This window comes from Mustela putorius, unplaced genomic scaffold (assembly GCF_011764305.1).
Source record: "Mustela putorius furo isolate JIRA1106 unplaced genomic scaffold, ASM1176430v1.1 tig00003834_pilon_pilon_pilon, whole genome shotgun sequence".
In the NCBI taxonomy this organism is placed as follows: Eukaryota; Metazoa; Chordata; class Mammalia; order Carnivora; family Mustelidae; genus Mustela; species Mustela putorius.
This window is the reverse complement of record NW_025421987.1, coordinates 135,214,960-135,236,334: the sequence shown is the minus strand read 5'-3', so window position 1 is coordinate 135,236,334 and position 21,375 is coordinate 135,214,960. Positions and strand designations below refer to the sequence as shown.

General features: G+C 36.8%; 1 protein-coding gene across 1 annotated transcript in view; it reads right to left on the bottom strand.

Moving 5' to 3' along the window:
- The window catches only part of GOLGA4 (golgin A4), a 136,153-nt gene that overhangs the window by 63,441 nt on the left and 51,337 nt on the right, over positions 1–21,375 (bottom strand). Inside the window, 5 exon segments of the mRNA XM_045089111.1 lie at positions 14,106–14,253; positions 16,395–16,478; positions 16,769–16,956; positions 18,087–18,216; positions 18,761–18,859. Of these exon segments, the coding sequence (XP_044945046.1) occupies positions 14,106–14,253; positions 16,395–16,478; positions 16,769–16,956; positions 18,087–18,216; positions 18,761–18,859 (649 nt within the window).

Here is a 21,375-nt window from a genome sequence, read left to right as displayed (position 1 = left end):
AACCTAACCAAAGAGACACAGAATCTATACTCAGAAAACTATAAAGTACTCATGAAAGAAATTGAGGAAGACACAAAGAAATGGAAAAATGTTCCATGCTCCTGGATTGGAAGAATAAATATTGTGAAAATGTCTATGCTACCTAAAGCAATCTACACATTTAATGCAATTCCTATCAAAGTACCATCCATCTTTTTCAAAGAAATGGAACAAATAATTCTAAAATTTATATGGAACCAGAAAAGACCTCGAATAGCCAAAGGGATATTGAAAAAGAAAGCCAACGTTGGTGGCATCACAATTCCGGACTTCAAGCTCTATTACAAAGCTGTCATCATCAAGACAGCATGGTACTGGCACAAAAACAGACACATAGATCAATGGAACAGAATAGAGAGCCCAGAAATAGACCCTCAAATCTATGGTCAACTAATCTTCGACAAAGCAGGAAAGAATGTCCAATGGAAAAAAGACAGCCTCTTCAATAAATGGTGCTGGGAAAATTGGACAGCCACATGCAGAAAAAAAATGAAATTGGACCATTTCCTTACACCACACACAAAAATAGACTCAAAATGGATCAAGGACCTCAATGTACGAAAGGAATCCATCAAAATCCTTGAGAACACGGGCAGCAACCTCTTCGACCTCTGCCGCAGCAACATCTTCCTAGGAACAACGCAAAAGGCAAGGGAAGCAAGGGAAAAAAATGAACTACTGGGATTTCATCAAGATCAAAAGCTTTTGCACAGCAAAGGAAACAGTTAACAAAATCAAAAGACAACTGACAGAATGGGAGAAGATATTTGCAAACGACATATCAGATAAAGGACTAGTGTCCAGAATCTATAAAGAACTTAGCAAACTCAACACCCAAAGAACAAATAATCCAATCAAGAAATGGGCAGAAGACATGAACAGACATTTCTGCAAAGAAGACATCCAGATGGCCAACAGACACATGAAAAAGTGCTCCATATCACTCGGCATCAGGGAAATACAAATCAAAACCACAATGAGATATCACCTCACACCAGTCAGAATGGCTAAAATCAACAAGTCAGGAAATGACAGATGCTGGCGAGGATGCGGAGAAAGGGGGGAACCCTCCTACACTGTTGGTGGGAATGCAAGCTGGTGCAGCCACTCTGGAAAACAGCATGGAGGTTCCTCAAAATGTTGAAAATAGAACTGCCCTATGACCCAGCAATTGCACTATTGGGTATTTACCCTAAAGATACAAATGTAGTGATCCAAAGGGACACATGCACCCGAATGTTTATAGCAGCAATGTCCACAATAGCCAAACTATGGAAAGAACCTAGATGTCCATCAACAGATGAATGGATCAAGAAGATGTGGTATATATACACAATGGAATACTATGCAGCCATCAAAAGAAATGAAATCTTGCCATTTGCGACAACATGGATGGAACTAGAGCGTATCATGCTTAGCGAAATAAGTCAAGCAGAGAAAGACAACTATCATATGATATCCCTGATATGAGGAAGTGGTGATGCAACATGGAGGCTTAAGTGGGTAGAAGAATAAATGAAACAAGATGGGATTGGGAGGAAGACAAACCATAAGTGACTCTTAATCTCACAAAACAAACTGAGGGTTGCCGGGGGGAGGGGGTTTGGGAGAAGGGGGTGGGATTATGGACATTGGGGAGGGTATGTGATTTGGTGAGTGCTGTGAAGTGTGTAAACCTGGTGATTCACAGACCTGTACCCCTGGGGATAAAAATATATGTTTATAAAAATAAAAAATTAAAAAAAAAAAAAAAAAAAAAAAGAAGAGAGAAAGGACCCAAATAAATAAAATCATGAATGAAAGAGGAGAGATCACAACTAACACCAAAGAAATACAAACTATTATAAGAACATACTATGAGCAACTCTACGCCAATAAATTTGACAATCTGGAAGAAATGGATGCATTCCTAGAAACATATAAACTACCACAACTGAACCAGGAAGAAATAGAAAGCCTGAACGGACCCATAACCAGTAAGGAGATTGAAACAGTCATTAAAAATCTCCAAACAAACAAAAGCCCAGGGCCAGACGGCTTCCCAGGGGAATTCTACCAAACATTTAAAGAAGAACTAATTCCTATTCTCCTAAAACTGTTCCAAAAAATAGAAATGGAAGGAAAACTTCCAAACTCATTTTATGAGGCCAGCATCACCTTGATCCCCAAACCAGACAAGGATCCCACCAAAAAAGAGAGCTATAGACCAATATCCTTGATGAACAAAGATGTGAAAATACTCAACAAAATACTAGCCAATAGGATTCAACAGTACATTAAAAAGATTATTCACCACGACCAAGTGGGATTTATTCCAGGGCTGCAAGGTTGGTTCAACATCCGCAAATCAGTCAATGTGATACAACACATCAATAAAAGTAAGAACAAGAACCATATGATACTCTCAATAGATGCTGAAAAAGCATTTGACAAAGTACAGCATCCCTTCCTGATCAAAACTCTTCAAAGTGTAGGGATAGAGGGCACATACCTCAATATCATCAAAGCCATCTATGAAAAACCCACCGCAAATATCATTCTCAATGGAGAAAAACTGAAAGCTTTTCCGCTAAGGTCAGGAACACGGCAGGGATGTCCATTATCACCACTGCTATTCAACATAGTACTAGAGGTCCTAGCCTCAGCAATCAGACAACAAAAGGAAATTAAAGGCATCCAAATCGGCAAAGAAGAATTCAAATTATCACTCTTCGCAGATGATATGATACTATATGTGGAAAACCCAAAAGACTCCACTCCAAAACTGCTAGAACTTATACAGGAATTCAGTAAAGTGTCAGGATATAAAATCAATGCACAGAAATCAGTTGCATTTCTCTACACCAACAGCAAGACAGAAGAAAGGGAAATTAAGGAGTCAATCCCATTTACAATTGCACCCAAAACCATAAGATACCTAGGAATAAACCTAACCAAAGAGACACAGAATCTATACTCAGAAAACTATAAAGTACTCATGAAAGAAATTGAGGAAGACACAAAGAAATGGAAAAATGTTCCATGCTCCTGGATTGGAAGAATAAATATTGTGAAAATGTCTATGCTACCTAAAGCAATCTACACATTTAATGCAATTCCTATCAAAGTACCATCCATCTTTTTCAAAGAAATGGAACAAATAATTCTAAAATTTATATGGAACCAGAAAAGACCTCGAATAGCCAAAGGGATATTGAAAAAGAAAGCCAACGTTGGTGGCATCACAATTCCGGACTTCAAGCTCTATTACAAAGCTGTCATCATCAAGACAGCATGGTACTGGCACAAAAACAGACACATAGATCAATGGAACAGAACAGAGAGCCCAGAAATAGACCCTCAACTCTATGGTCAACTAATCTTCGACGAAGCAGGAAAGAATGTCCAATGGAAAAAAGACAGCCTCTTCAATAAATGGTGCTGGGAAAATTGGGACAGCCACATGCAGAAAAATGAAATTGAACCATTTCCTTATACCACACACAAAAATAGACTCAAAATGGATGAAGGACCTCAATGTGCGAAAGGAATCCATCAAAATCCTTGAGGAGAACACAGGCAGCAACCTCTTCAACCTCAGCCGCAGCAACATCTTCCTAGGAACAACTCAATAGGCAAGGGAAGCAAGGGAAAAAATGAACTATTGGGGTTTCATCAAGATCAAAAGCTTTTGCACAGCAAAGGAAACAGTTAACAAAATCAAAAGACAACTGACAGAATGGGAGAAGATATTTGCAAACGACATATCAGATAAAGGACTAGTGTCCAGAATCTATAAAGAACTTAGCAAACTCAACACCCAAAGAACAAATAATCCAATCAAGAAATGGGCAGAGGACATGAACAGACATTTCTGCAAAGAAGACATCCAGATGGCCAACAGACACATGAAAAAGTGCTCCATATCACTCGGCATCAGGGAAATACAAATCAAAACCACAATGCGATATCACCTCACACCAGTCAGAATGGCTAAAATCAACAAGTCAGGAAATGACAGATGCTGGCGAGGATGCGGAGAAAGGGGAACCCTCCTACACTGTTGGTGGGAATGCAAGCTGTTGCAGCCACTCTGGAAAACAGCATGGAGGTTCCTCAAAATGTCGAAAATAGAACTGCCCTATGACCCAGCAATTGCACTATTGGGTATTTACCCTAAAGATACAAACGTAGTGATCCAAAGGGGCACGTGCACCCGAATGTTTATAGCGGCAATGTCCACAATAGCCAAACTATGGAAAGAACCTAGATGTCCATCAACAGATGAATGGATCAAGAAGATGTGGTATATATACACAATGGAATACTATGCAGCTATCAAAAGAAATGAAATCTTGCCATTTGCGACAACATGGATGGAACTAGAGCGTATCATGCTTAGCGAAATAAGTCAAGCAGAGAAAGACAACTATCATATGATCTCCCTGATATGAGAAAGTGGTGATGCAACATGGGGGCTTAAGTGGGTAGGAGAAGAATCAATGAAACAAGATGGGATTGGGAGGGAGACAAACCATAAGTGACTCTTAATCTCACAAAACAAACTGAGGGTTGCTGGGGGGAGGGTGTTTGGGAGAAGGGGGTGGGATTATGGACATTGGGGAGGGTATGTGTTTTGGTGAGTGCTGTGAAGTGTGTAAACCTGGTGATTCACAGACCTCTACCCCTGGGGATAAAAATATATGTTTATAAAAAATAAAAAATTTAAAAAAAAAATTAGGCTCTGGAAAACCTGAAGGTAGTTTTCATACTCTTCCAACAAAATGGAGTTTTAAATGAAAAACTTCTCTTGATTAAGCAAAATAAACAAAACATATATAGGCAATACCAAGTGAATTTTCCTCATTTTTATTCTTAAAATTCCACAATCTGGTACAGTATAAAAACAGATGCAGTGCTCTGACCTTTTTGAAACAACAAAAAATCTACATCACGAAGTTCCTATTCAGAAATAATTTTCCAATAGTTAAGTTTTCTAGCCACACTCAGTAAATTTTAAAATATTTTCCATATTATATTCTAATTTTAGTGTTTTGTCCACTGAAATTGTTCTAAGTCACTTGATTATCCATCATATAATGACTAAAGTAGGATATACCTCATTCCACAGTTCCTTACATTTAAATTTAATCCTCTCTCCCACTTTCTGCGATCATGTCAGAGAACCACATAATTTTATACCTAGAAAGAAATGTTTGAAATTTTTTAATACAATATTCTCACTCAAATGCAAGAAATGAGGCATCCAACTTTTCCCTCAGATTGTCAACTTGAATACATTAGCTTGATGCCACAACTTTAAAATTATATTTAAGGAACACTCTTTACCTTGCATTACTTTTAAAAACTCTAAGAATGTTGACATTGATCCAGCTCCACTGGGCAATAATATATCTTAACTAATCCAGAATTTCTGAAACAATCAATTGCTGATGGCTTCTAACTCTCAACAAAATATAGCATGTTATACTTCTCACAGACACAGAAAAACTCAACTGTGTTCCATGTCTACCCTGCTTTACAGAAATGTTAAGTGGGAGGGGGCATTAAAACACATTACATACACTGACACAGAGAGAACATATTTCAAACTCATTCTGAATTCTACACTGTACCACAAATGAAACCATTTCCTTACAGGAAGTCTGCCTCCAACAATAAGTCCCATTTCAATGTTGAAGGAGAATATACTTAGAGTTTACTTACTAACCAGAAATGTCTCACCCTCTGTTCTTACAATAATCAGACATAGAAAAGTGGTGTCCATTGTAACGCTCTCAAGTTGTAATGCTCTAAAGATGAATTTCCTACACTTTCCAAAATGAAACTATTCTAAGATTTTAATGTGAGTGAAGAAGTATGCTATGAATGTCTACATAATTTATCTTCCAATTACCAACAAAGGATAAGTGAGTGGGGAGAAAGAAAGCGTGCATCAGCCACAGCTGACAAGTCCTCTGCCAACATGCAAGAGAGCACAGGAAAACCAGAGTCACAACACACAGCAACGGGAAGGCTAAGCACAAACTGCTGCCAAATGTTGCAAGAACACATTGTGTTCTTCCAAAGCAAAATTCAATGTATCTCAGGCACTTTTTATTAAAAAACAAACAAACAAACAAAAACTTCGAAAATATTTCTAGGCAAAAATTTAATAAACCTTAGGAACGGTCCTCTGTCAAAAGTAAAATTGCAGGGGAGGCCTTTTATTGCTAGCTCCTCACTTTCCACTTCAGATGAGGTTCACTCATATCCATAGGGATTATAAAAATGGATAAATGCTCACTAGAATAATTGAATAGAAAAGGTTGGCAATCTACAGCTCAATAATCAATCCAACCATTCATGCATCAAACATTGACTGGATGTTTGCCATCTGTTAAGCATAAGCAAGGCACTGGGTGACATGAAGACAATTTTTCACAAAGGCAGTTGATATAGTTAAAGGTGATGAGGAATTAACCTTAGGTAAAACTAGGAAGAATGTGATGTTTGCTTTCGGTACTTCACCTCATCCTCAACATCCTTACCCACAGCAATAACAAATGCCAGAATTCTGAGATCTAGGGAGCATTACAATTTTGTTGCACTATCCCAGAGGACACTTTACTGTAAGGATAGTTAAGACCCATTTTTACTCCCTCTGCAAGGGAATAAACAGATGCAGAAGTGCAGAAAGGCTGCCAACCTGCAGATTAACTGTTGGTCCTAAAAAGCTGATTAATCACTTCAGGAATGAATAAATAAGCCAGCACCTGTGTCTTCATCCCAGCAAAAAAAAAACTGCTAAAATGTATGTTATTAAACTGAAGACAAAAACACAGGTAGTACTAAAAAATGAATGAAATGCAAATTAACAGAGAAAACAATAAAATGAATTTTGTTTATCAGAATTCCCACCTAGCATCAATGCTCTTTGGTAAATAAAAACAAAAAAGTCTGGAGCAGCAGTTTTCAAAGTGTGGTCCAAAGATCCTAGGGTCCTGAGGCCTTTCAGTGGGTCTATGAGGGGCTCTTTTTTCCAAATACATATCTGCATATCTGTATAAGGGCAGATTTTCCTTATATAGTTCAACCAAAATAACGTATCACAACAGATTGAATACAGAAACAGGCGTGAAAATACAGTATCTTCTATTAAGCCAAACAATGGGATAAGCAAAAATGTAAAACAAGACTACTTTTCATACTAAATTTCATTTTGGAAAATACAGGTAATTTCTATAAAAATATTTAGATTAATATGTAATGTCTATAACTTATTTTTAAATGAACTAAAAATGTTTTTCATTTCTTAGTTTTAATTTCTAATATAGTAAATATCACTGAATGTAACCCACATAAACAAAAGCTCTTTGGAATCCTCAGTAACTTTTAACAGTGCAAAGAGAGCAAGTTTGAAAACCACTTGTCTAGACTTAACAAAAATGAACATAATACTACCACCCAGTGGCACAAACCAGATAGTGCAATACTTAAATATAAATTGGGGTCTTCAGAAATTTAATATCACTTTTGCAATGGAAATCTACTTTTTAAGCCACTTTCTGAAATTCATAACAGGATTCACCCTACAGATCGAACGTACCTTTGACTTTTAAAAATTTTACAGATCCAAATTTTAATGTACTCCTTACATTAACCATGCAAATTTAACTATTGTTAAATACCTTAAAAACGTCAAACTAATCTTGAAAATATTACGCTAAAGCTAAGTAAATTTAATTAAATTGAAAATATGATTCTGAGGGCACCTGGCTGGCTCAGTCAGTTAAGTGTGTGCCTTTGGCTCAGGTCATGACTCCAGGGTCCTGGTATTGAGTCCCACATTGTGTTCCCTGCTCAGAGGGAGCCTGCTTCTCCCCTGCCTGCCACTGCCCCTACTTATGCTTGCTCTCTTCTTCTCTTTCCCGCTCTCTGTTGGTCTGTGTCAAAAAAACAAAAACAAAAATATATATATATATATATCGTGATATATATATATATATATCACGATATATATATATATATATCACGATTCTGATAGTGGTACTATAACAGCACTCTACAGTGAGAGATGGGAGCTACACTTGTGCTGAGCTTAACACATAGGCTTGTTCAATCATTATGCTGTACACCTGAAACTAATGTAATATTGTGTGTCAACTTTACTCAAAAAAAAAAAAAAAAGGATGATTCTGTAGGAAAGAAATGTGTTCTTAATGCCTTCCAGCAACAGTGACACTGCCAGGGACGTAAGTGCAGGATGACAATGAATGTGAAAATACAGAGATGCACAGTTACTACTGTAAAAATATATTAAGTACCCACAAATATATGGCTATTTAATAAATCACCTATAATGAATGAAAATCTAATTCCATTTAAAGTAACAAATTTTTCCATCAGGTATACATTTAGTATACATTTAGTGCCAAAGTATGTACATATTACTTTTCTAACATGACAAACATCAATTCTACTTTGATTCATACTTTTTTTGCCTGAGAAACATGGAATTTTCTTTATAAAGCTTATTCTAAGTACCCATGATAAGAAAAAAATAGCCCTTACCCCAGTCCTGTTCATACAAGGCTTGGGAAAGGCACCATGATTCACTTATTGGCATGTGTGGATGCACAAAAATAAGATGTTTTGTGAGACTTAAAACTCCAAGAAAACTCTGTTACATAAATTATCAGCAACTAACAAAGCACTTAAATACACATCTGATTTTTGTTTATTATATAAATATGCATAAATCTGACATATTACTTAAATACATAAACTCTATTTAAGAGGGCCCTTCAAATGTCAAATAAATATATTCCACTGAATGTCTTTGATGTATCAGGCCTATACTATATAAATGAATAAAAAACTTATTTCCTGCACAAACACAACATGGCAATAAAAAAGCAAAGAATGTTAGAGTTAGTCTAAGTTTTTAAATGCAGCCAATCATATAAAACACACATGACTTAGGAGAAGAGAGGGTAAATGAAAGGATAACAGGATTTATAAAAGATACTCTGGAAAACACTTTGGAAACTTTCCTAATCTAAATAGAATATTTTATTTACTTTGCATTAATTGTAGGCAAGAACATTTTATGGAGGGCAGGAGACTTAACACTGGTACGGATTTTTGGTAATACTTATATACCTAAATCTAACCTACAAAAAAGATCAGAAATCTATTGGCAAAAATTTATTCTGAGAAAAAATTCAAATATGGAATAAGCTGTATGACAGAGTTGTTATAGTATTACTCATAAAAGCAAAAATATAAAATAATCTAGATGGTGATCAAGAGGAATATGGTTAAGTGATGTACATGCATTCTGACACAGCCATTAAAATGCATTAGTATTTTAGCAACACGTAAAAGTACTCAATATAATGTTAAATGGAAAAAAAAGCAGCATACAAAATTATATGTACAATAGAATTACAATAATATAAAACTAAGGATTGGAGTAAAGACTAAATGGAAGTGTACTGAAACAACAGTAATGTGCTTTCATTTTCTCTCTGTCCCAATGCTTTTGTATTAATAACTAGCAAGCTATCTCCACCTTTTACCCCACTTAAAACATATACATGCACACACACAGAACAGCCAAAACCTAGGACAAAATTTAGCAGCATTAACATTCTGCACCAGTGTTGCACTGAAGAGATAATATTCTAAATGATTAGCAATAATACCCGGCAACTAAAATATATCATCATGATCTTGGGGTCCTGGAATCGAGCCCCACATTGGGCTCTCTGCTCAGCAGGGTGCCTGCTTCCCCCTCTCTCTCTGCCTACTTGTGATCTCTCTTTCTCTGTCAAATAAATAAAATCTTTAAAATATAGCATTATGCACTAAAGCTGAATCACCAGACTTGTCTAAGTTTAAAATCTGGTTATGTGAAGATGTGGCCATCTGTTCTTAAGTGACACCTTGAAAGGAATACTATCAACAATGGTAATAAAATGTTTCTAACAAATATATTAGTTTTTAGTTTTCTTTATCCACTAAAATAAATAATTTTAACAAAACAAGACATGCCCAACAGCTCTCTAGAGAGTAGAATGAGTACTACATCTTGATAGTGTCTATTATAAAGTAGGCATGTCACCATATTCACATAGTTTCCATCTTTTAGGGTAGAACTGTTCTTTTTAAAATCAGAGACATTTAGGGGCACCTGGTGGCTCAGTGGGTTAAGCCTCTGCCTTCAGCTCAGGTCATGAACTCAGGGTTCTGGGATCGAGCCCACATCGGGCTCTCAGCTCAGCAGGGAGCCTGCTTCCCCCACTCCCTGTGCCTTCCTCTCTGCCTACTTGTGATCTGTCAAATAAATAAGTAAAATATTTTTTTAAAATAATAAAATAAAATCAGACCCATTTAAATTTCCATGTCCTCCAACATATGGGAGCCATCACAGCTCATTTAGAAAAACTGAGAACCAGTGCAATAGATTGCTTTCTAAGAAAAGTGGTGGGAAGTAGTGGGAAATGTACTGGAGCTGATTTTTACCACCAGAATAGGTGAGCCAAAAAAGTAAGTTGTCTACTGATGGCCACATGTCAAGAATTACTAAATATATCAGGGTTAAATTTTTATAGTTGAAAATTAATTAGGAGAGTTGATTTTACTTTATAATTGTTTTACATACACAAATTTACTTTTGAAAATCTTTAACAACTACAAGCTTTAATGATATTAATGCTGTTAAGCTTCTTTCCCATGGCCAGCTCTTGTATGCTTAGTCTTTGAATTTTAAATTCAAGAAAGAGAAGACAAATATTTCATAGAGGAACAGAATTCTCCAAGAGATGGATTATGTTCATAGACTATGGAAACTCTACTTCTTTTATATTAAAAGACCTTTTCTTACTTTTAGCATTAAATGGGAATTTTTCTGTCAATTGGCATGTGCATTTTATACTTGAATTAAACATTTTATATTTCACGAGTTCTGTTCAGACTTAACTACGATCATTAGATGAAATGCAGTTGCTATGCAAGACCAGTCTTCATTATATATTTAGAAGGCAGTATCTTCATTGTAGAAAGAGTCTAACTTTCTGTTACAGTCCAATAATTAGGACTACAAATATAATTCTTAAAATATCTATAAATCCATTTATAACTGTGTGATTCAAAGACTTTCCAAAGGTAATGTCTTTATTAAATAACTAAATCATAATTCTCTTTAAGTATTTATTAATTTTTGATATTTCATGGCACTGTTAACAAAAAAGTTTCTCAACCTACAAGCTCTGAAATATTTACAAAAATACGTTTTATGAAAATTCCATTTAAAGACAAAATACAATCATGTTCTGGAGAAGCAAGAGAAGGAAGACTGTACTAACTAAGGAACTGACTAGAATGGGAGCCTGGGAAATGTTTAATCTACATGTGAAATAACTGTGTATTTTGTCTACCTTTTTGTCACTCACCTCTTTCACCTTAATATTGGGTCACGGATTTCTACCTCCTCACAAGATACATTCCAATTTTAAAAGAAAATTAATCCCCTCACCAACATTTTCTCTTTCTCTCTCTCTTTTTTTTTTCAATTTATTTATTTTCAGAAAAACAGTATTCATTATTTTTTCACCACACCCAGTGCTCCATGCAATCCGTGCCCTCTATAATACCTACCACCTGGTACCACAACCTCCCACACCCCCGCCACTTCAAACCCCTCAGATTGTTTTTCAGAGTCCCTAGTCTCCCAACTCCCTTCTCCTCTCTAACACCCTTGTCCTCCATGATATTTGTTATGCTCCACAAATAAGTGAAACCATATGATAATTGATTCTCTCTGCTTGACTTATTTCACTCAGCATAATCTCTCTTGACTGGCTACATTAGTCAACAAAAGCAGCACTAAAAATCCAAAAGCTTGATATGAGAAGCTGAGACTATGCATTAGGTTTTCTATTCACTGAAGCAAACCTGTTTAACAATGTCTCATATGCTTCAAATTGCTGCAGGTAATTGCTCAGAGATTATATTCTAAGAGTTGCTGTCAATTATGCTCTTTAGAGGGAAATTTTCTTGGGTTTACTAGAAATAAATTTATTAACTAAATTCCCCAACCACTTATTAATAAAACAACTGCAAAGAGAATTTATGAGCCATTTGGTATTAACCAACTGGCTCTCTCATCTAGATCCATTTCCCAACTTAAACCTTACAAACTGGCTTCTAAAATCATTTCTCAAACTGCATCCTAGGAATCAAATCCTCACCAAAGTGGAAGACCTTTTTTAAAGTCTTCAACCTACCTCTCCCACTTCTGGAAATGCCTCTTATATTCCCCCGCAAAGCGTAACTACCCACAATTCTTATGACTTCTTGGGTAAACTTTTTCCCCTCGGTTATTGCTCTCTACCAAACTAAAGATCCCGATGGTTAAGAGCACAAACTCTGGACTCAGCACGCCTGGACTGAAGCCCTGACTATACACTTACTCTCCGTGCATGAACGCAGGCAAGCTACTTAACTTCGAAGTTCTTTGGTTTTCCTATTTGTAATAAAAACACCTATTTCAAAGAAACTGAGAGGATTAAATACAAGCACACACACACAAGTGAATACAAGTAAAGTATTCATACCAGAGCCTTGCATTAAAAAACTAAATGCTGGCTCCTTGTCCCACCAGCAGCAGCAGCAGCCCGTGCGCACTCCCAGACACTAATAGCTGCAGGGCTGCGGCCGCTACTGCTATGACTCAATTATATCAGCCACTCCCATGGATTTAATGACAGGCTTCTCTGAGGCTACTGACTCCTTTAAAAAGCTCTAGCTTGTTTCCCAAATTCTTATAAGGCAATTTCATTTGGAAAGCTCACGACTGACAAAATTCACTCCATTCCTCAACTTCCCCATTTAGATTTCTTGTTCTGACTTCTCACCATTCATTCAGTCTCCTAAACTTCAAATCTTGGTGTCATCTTAGACTTCTATTATTCTTCTGTCTCTGCAAGCTGATAAGATGCCTAATTCTGCAGATGCTACTCTTCCTTTCTTTCCTAAATTCCTCCCAGCCAAGGTAACCAGAGCCCTCTAGTCCCTCTAGTGCCTAGTCCCTTTCTAGTCCCTCACACCTGGATTTCTGTCTTTGCTTTTAGGTCCGACTTCCCACTTCATTTCTTGTCTTCATAAAACACTAGCTTCCATCACATTATGCTTTCCTATTACTGGTTTCCTGTTGCCTTGTATACCAAAGTCTAAGCTCCACCACTCCCCTTTTAAGATTTTAACAGTCAGTTCTTTCTGATCCAACTTTATTTCCCACTTGAGCAAGAACTGTTTGCAGCTAATTCACACATGCCCTCTAGTCACTGTGCCTGCGATGACCTTGTAGTAACTGGAATGTGTGCTGCCCCACCTCTCTGCTTAGGCCCATTCTGTTCATTCCTCAAGGCCCAACTCAAAACTCATACCTTCACCAACCTGAAATGTTCCTTTACTCTGCTCTCTCCTCTCTTTCCTGGCACTACTCATTATCATACCTTGTGAAATACTACGCTGGTCTCCACATTTTCACAGCCTAGCATTTATTGTGTCAAAACATAATTCTGTTATCTTAAAAGGCTTATCTTATACTTTCTTTATACTCTTATATTTTTTGTTTACCCTAGAGCATCTACCTATAAGGTTGCATTCATTTAATATGTACAATGTTGTGCCTATTTGGGGAGTTCCAAAATTGTAAACCTGAATTTTGATACTCTAAGGCAGTAGTTAATAAACATATCTATAAAGGGCCAAATGATAAGTATTTTTGACATTTCAGGCTACATATGGTCTCTGTCACATATTCTTTTTTTCAACTACATAAAAATGTAAAAAGCATTCTAAGCTTGAGAGTCCTACAAATAGGCCATGCATGGGCAGGATTTCACCCACAGGCCATAGTTTACCAGCCCCTGCCCCCTCTAAGAAACAGTTCAGTATCTTATCTAGAATCTCTGTACCAGTATCAATATTTAACTAATTTTTCTAAATGTTGGCTGGTCAGCACTTTACATGACTTTTGACTTCTAACATAAAACAAATAACCCCTGAGTTCTTACCAGCTCTTTCAGACTTTTCTTTCTGTTCCCGTAACTCTTCTCCCTGGGTAGTCATCTGTTTGATGCGACTACGGAGTTGAGCAATTTCTTCTTCTTTCATTTCCAGGGTTTCATGCATCTGACGTTTTGTCTCTGCTATTACCATTCCCTAAACAGAAGTACAGACACTAAAGCATTTGTATAACAAAACTGCACCATCAACAGCACATATCAAACTTACTTAAAAGGCAGAAAACATAGTATTTCTTACTAAGTACAGCAGAAGAATGATTTTAGTATTTCACAAACTAAAGTCTGTGTTCTGCACTCCATACTACACTATACAGTACAAAAACCTTGGTTACCTGGTAGATCAGGGTTGTTAATATACAAAAATTATTTTAATAGTAAGTTTAGTCTTTTGAGTATTAAAAACACATTTTAATTTAAAGAATTACTTTATACTCTTTCTATAAATATTGGCTATAATTTTCCCTGTCTTACTAAACAGTTTATAATAAACAAAATACAGTCTTTTGTACTTGGCTCAGGGCCACCATGAGCTATGTTACTGCTGGGACATGGGGAGAGCCTCAGAGGCTTTTGTACTTGGCTCAGGGCCACCATGAGCTATGTTACTGCTGGGACATGGGGAGAGCCTCAGAGGCTACTGAGGATGGAAGGTTACTGCTGCCACAAAGATGGGCCAAGACTGGTACAGATCAACCTGCTTTTTCTCTTGTGACAGTCTCTGGTCCCACTGCCACTCCTCATTATTGTCAGTGAGCCACCCCCATTCCTCCAATTTGCTAACTGCTACTGTCTTCCCACTCTCTGGATAATCTACACATAATATGAAGGTCACTATGGGGATAAAGGAATCAAATATTAAAACCTGAATCAGTCACTTGAGACTAACAAAAAACAGGGTAGTTCGACTTGTCTCTTGAAAAATAAGATTTTGTGACAGCTATTTTATGGGTCTTAAGATTATTACTTTACTTGCAGGGTTCATCAAACCTTGGTTTAGGGTATGACTCTTCCAGATGGCTCAAATTAATGGACAGATAAAAATCAGGTAAATGGCGATTACACAAAATTTCAAAACAAGATCACTGGCCTTCAGTTTCTTCAAAAACCAAATCACAATGGAGAAAAAGACACATGGAGAGAGAAAGAGGCAATGGAATCTATAGATTAAAAGAAGTCTTAAGAGTCATATAAACCAATTACAATGAAAGAAACTTACTTAGATACTGATTCATAAAAATGGAAAAAAGGTATGAGACAAAGGGCAAATCTGAAACTGACTAGATAGGTGATGGTATTCAGGAATTAAGTTTTTAGATGTGATCATGATAATGTAGTTACAATTTTATAAAAGTAAAAAGTCCTTTAAAATACTTCAAAATACTTATGTACGAAATTATGAGATTTCTTGGATTTGCTCTACAACAAAGTAAATTCAAGGTTGAGGATAATGAGGGCTGGGCATGTACAGATAAAACTTTAGCCCTGAGATGTTAACTGCTGAAGCTGGGTGGTGAGTTCACTTTTTTTAAGTGGGCCTTCATGAACTGTATGGAATAGACTCTAGCAAAATAACATCACAGAATGAAAACTGCTAACACATTCAAAAGCAGAACAGTTCTGACATGTTCTTAATTGCATGGCCACTTAAAATACTATAGCTGCCAAGTAGCGTAAGGAAGAAAATGTGAACCACTGGAAGCTGTTTTAGAAAGAGAACCCAAGAATTTGGGGCTGAAAGACTCAGCCCAAAAGCGTTTGCCCATGAATTTTCAGTTGCCTCTGCTGCCATAGCCACAGCTGCCACTCTAATTGTACATTGCCAATCTCACTTGAAATGAATCCCAAAATCCATTTGCAGAAACTTCTCTTTATGTTAATATAACACTACCACTTCTTCACTTTAGGCAATATATCTGAGAGATTAATCTGTTTCCGTTGAAGACAATACTTAATATTACTCACAGTGTCTTAACTATAAAAAATACAACCTTTCTCTGAAAAGTAGTTAGGTACTGTGAACAGATTTCTTTTTCAGCAGTTATTCCAATCTATAAATCAAAATGCTGACTGGGATTTTAAAAAATCACAGAAAATCAGCTTCACATGATACACAACTAACGGTAATCATAATTTAAATTTCAAAATTACAACAAAGTTTTTCATGGAAGCAACTACAATGGCTTTGGAAAGCATAAGCCTCAATGCTTCTAACTGCTTCCAAATTGGAATTCTGGGGCCCCCTGACAAATTTTAGTATCATAAGGTTTATTGGTTTACCTTATCTTGTTCAAGCTGTTCAATTAAGTTCTTTGCATCACGCAACTGAGTGATAAGTTTAGTCTTCTCAGCCATATGAAGCTCCTAAAAAAATTTTAAAAATTCATTTCCACCTCTAATAAAGCTTCTCCTCATAAGAGAACTCTAAACATTTTATCTAATTTGGGTATTTCTCAGTCCAGTAAGAGCAAAGTATACAGGACATCTGGAAAGGACGGTGCAAGTGCTATGAAGCCCAGGGCACCTGGGAGTCATCTCCATGCTGTCTGCGGAGGAAGGGGAAGGCTCCGCAGAGGAAGGAGGTGCAGGCCACACTGGGACCTGTCGATCTAGCTTTACAGGGTTACATAAACCAAACTCATTTGCTCTTTTACCTTCATCTTTTCTAGCTCTTGGAGCCTTTCATCTAGTTGTTCTTGCAGGGCTTCTTTTTCACTGGTTAATAGTGCACACTGTTCCTTATGTGACTGAATTGTTTCCTTACATCGCTGCAGAAGATTCTCTTGCCGCTTAACTCTCTGCTGAAGTACCTCCAGTGTTTTAGCAGAAGCTCCATCTACCACTATCAACAATAAAGCAGCACAAGCAGTGGTCAGTAAGGAATAGAAGGGCTAAAGAGAAGGGCTCCCTGGGAACAGTTACTCTGTTAGTACACAGGGGTGTATTCTCACTCCAATGCTCTGCTATCCTCTGAGACAAAGAAAGGAGGGCTACCCTGCCCACCCTCAAGTCTCACCATTTGGATGATCTGTATCAAAAGAAGCTGAGGAACACAGTCACCTCCCTAGGGTTCAGCCCCACCCCAAATGGCACAAAACCCTCAGTAGTCAACTACCATTAACTGAATTCGCCCTGCTTAGAAGACAGTTTGATGACCATCTTTTGTTATCCAAAAGTGCCCTCTGTGTCCTGGCTCCCACCACAAAAAGATTAATAAAGAATTTTTTCCAATGAATTCTAAACTGTCCCTGAGAGGAGTCACTGGTTAAGTACAGCTTTCTACATTCTCCATACATTTATGAGTTAAGTTTTCAGACCCCAAGGGAATCTCACAAACCCTTTGCAGCCTGGTTACTTAGACAGCTACTCAGCACCTTGCTCTGGCTCTGGCTGTACTAAAAGTTTATCATAAATATCTTTGAGAGAAAAAGCCAGTAAATAAAAAGTGGGAATTTTACTAAATATGTGCCTTAATGCCTCAAAGAGTATGGAGGGCTATAACTGGATTTTGAAACAAAATTTAGCTATTCCTTCCTTTCTAACTAGAAAGCAAATAATAAAACAAATCAGATATCTTTGAATGTAGAAGTATGTAAACAGTATTACAACTGAAATAGCCAAACAATGAAAAGAGCAAATCCATTAATCTTAAACAGAACTGACCTGTTTATATGAAATCTAGCTACTGCTATCAATAGAACAGTGTAAAATAATGAATTTTAGTATAAGTGCTGCTGAACAGAACACTAGAATGAATTGTAATTACAATGAAAACGTGATGCTACTCACAGACTTTCAAGTTTTAAAACAATAACTTAGCTTTGTTCTCTTGAAGAACAAGCCAAGAAACAAAACAACAAAAACTCCTGCATCTTCTGGAGGACACTTCCACCTCAGCCCACATCATGCCCTGGAAACTGTCAACATCCTTCTCCAGTTTTTAAATTAACATTTGGACAAGATGAAGCTTACCTACTGGTTCTATATCACTGTCTGTGTTCTCTTTAGAGACACCTTCAGCCTGGGGTTCCATCTGAGGGAATGGTTTAGGTAAATCAATATTCATCGGGCCATTTCGTAACCGCTGTTTCAGCAGAGAAACCTGAAAAAGAAATGTACCTTAGGAAAAAAAATTAGGGGCACCTGGGTGGCTCAGTTGGTTAAGTATCTGATTCCCGGTTTCGACTCAGGTCATGATCTCAGGATTGTGAGAGTAAACCCTGCTTCTGGCTCTTTGCTGGGCATGGCGCCTGCTTAAGATTCTCCCTCCCCTTTGTGTGGACCCACCCCACTCAACTCTCACATGATCACTGTCTCTAAAATAAAGAGAGAGAGAAACTACACAGTAGTACTTTCTTTAAAACACAGAGGGGACAGAACAAAAGATATGCTTTTTCACTATACTAGGAGGAAAAATCAAATGTTTACTCCCAATGCAGCTGATTTTATATTTGCTATTTTCAATGATATCATAGTTAGCCAAAAGACACAATACATTAAAAAATTATACTGAAATATAACTAAGGAAAATTAAGAGTTTTAAAAATAGGCCATTTTGTAACATCTGCAACTTATGAGATATCCCATCAAAACCCCTTAATTCTTTTTTATCTGTAAATGCCAATCTTTTTCTTTTAATCTTTTACCTGAGTCTGGAGAACACTAATATGCTGATCTTTTTCCTCTAAAGATGCATCAAACTCCTCTTGGAGATGCTTTTTTGCTTGCTGATCCATTTGGAGCTCCTAAAACATGAAGTTTTATAAGTAGTTTTCAATAAAAAACAAAAATACAAGCTTGAAGCTTTCAAAGTTTAAAAACATGATCAATTCAGATTTGCATTTTTCTTAAGACAAGGCACCAACACAATAATTAGAGAAGAATCACCAGGCAAAACATTGGTATTAATCCCAGAGGATAATTTTGGTCCTTAAATAATAAGAGATCCAAGAAAAGAAAGTACATTTTTAGAGCTGTAATGACTGCTCTGTAATGATAATGTGGAGAGGATAAAACAATCAATTAAGATTAAAAAAAACTTTATCCTACTTTAAGACATCTTACTACTTGTGCTACCTTATATGCACTTGATCTAAAACTACATTATTTTATACCAGATAGCCATAGCCAATAGAAACTTTCTCTTCCCAATACACAAAAGCAGTCAATAGCCAAAGTCAGAAGATTCCTCCTCTGTAAAATTTTTTAAAAAGGCTGAATTAGCTCACCACCAAACAGAAAAATTCCAAGTTCCCGAAATTATTTAGAATGCTAATTTCTTTAGGTCATTAATGACCCTTTCTCACTAAAACGCTGAAGCACTAGCTGTCCTCTATTCTCCCCCATACCAACACTGCCCCAAAATCCCACTTGTACTGTTGCTCTCACTAAAGTCTCCAGCTCAAACAGCAGTAGTCAGCAAATGCCAGTCTTTGAATTAGGACAGGACCAGAATGAAGTCTACACTGATCAATGGTGAACAATCAGAAAGCCAACAGAGAGAGTTTTTTGAAAAATAAAAGTCTGCAGCTCTGGGGTGCCTGGGGGCTCAGCTGGTTGAGCGTCAGGCTCTTGGTTTCAGCTCAGTTCAGTGGCAAGTCTACCTGAGATTCTCTCTCTCTTCCTCTGCCTCTGTCCCACCCCCACATATATTCGCTCTCTCTCAGGCTCACTCTCAAATAAATAAATAAATAAATTTTTAGAAGGAAATTTGCAGGACTATGACAATTCGCCTTTCCCCCATATCCAGAAGGAACCAGAAGGTAGTTTTTCAGTCCATGAAATCCATAAGTCTGGAAAGCACTGTTCTTTATGACTTTGCCCAGAACAATTCTTTAGTATAAAACAGCTACACATTTCCTGCACATCTCTTAAAATTCATTTCTTCCAAATAATTTTTCTACATCCTACCATACTAGATTCTATTACATGCCATCCTTGACAACCAACAAAAATTCCTCAATTTATATGATGATTTTCAGGTTTTAGTTTCATCTCCCCATGTAGATAAGAAGTCCTTGGATGCAAAGCAGCATCTTATAAGCCTTTCTTCTTCTCTCTCCCCCTGCTAACTTAGCCTATTCTACCAATAAGTACTCCATAAACAGTAAAGACTACAATTACTAAGGAACTTAAGAACTGTCTACTTCTATCCCAACTAGAGCCCACAGGCTGGCTAGCCAACTGTCTAACACTTTCATGATAGCAATCTCACTAGCTCTAGAACTAGACTCTACTATCTAGAGTCAATTCCTTTTGATTAGACTTTAAGTGTATATCTATCCTATTTCAACTTTTTAGCACAATAATAATAAATGGCTATGTAATACTACTAAATATAACAACTAATTCAATAATGTTCCTTTTGTAGCCATTAAGACTATTTCCAAATTTTGGAAACCTTGGAATTAACATTTTTATGCATATAATTTGCAAGGTCTTTCTGTTTATATCCGTAGAGAAAAATCCTGATATGTAGAATGCATCAAATACATTCACTGTCTAACTATTTTTTATCTCAGCCCTATGCTACCCACTATGTTCATATATGTTTCAAGCTGCAAAAAACGAACCCTCCCTCCCTGAAGTTAGCTTTGAGAACAGCAGTTGCTCATAACCAGCTGCACCTGGATGAACCCAGAAAAAGAACATACCATGCATGGATAGAAGGACAGAGAAAGGAGGAAATAGCTAAGACAATGTCTTCATTTATTCCCCATTTACCTGGCCTTAAAATGAAATCGGAGAACCCTATCTATTTAGATGAGCTCACAATTTTCATAGCTTCTCATAGTATGATATTCCTATCATACCTGCTGATATTCCTAATACCTGCTGATATTAAGATTAAAAATCAGGCAAAGAAAATTACAGTGTATCTGCTGGATATGTTTTTACTTACCTTTTTACATCTTTATCTGATTTATTACCAAATATCTAATATGCTAGAAATTAACGGAAGACATAATATTTGCCTATACCCAACTGTTGTTTTGTTTTGTTCCCCAGAAAATATTAGGAGAGATGTTCATGGATTAAACTCATGCATATACTCATAACAACATGAGGAAGACATAAAATACTAAGGACTATTTTCTGAAAAAAAATTTTTTTCTTTTTACTACCCCTAGTATTTGTTGGTTGTTTACTTATAAAGGGAAACCATTCCATAACCAAACACAGGTCAGTGACAAACTTCCATGGAACTCAACCCAAAGAAATTCTTTACATTCCAAAGTTATTTTACACCCTGAGAGATACA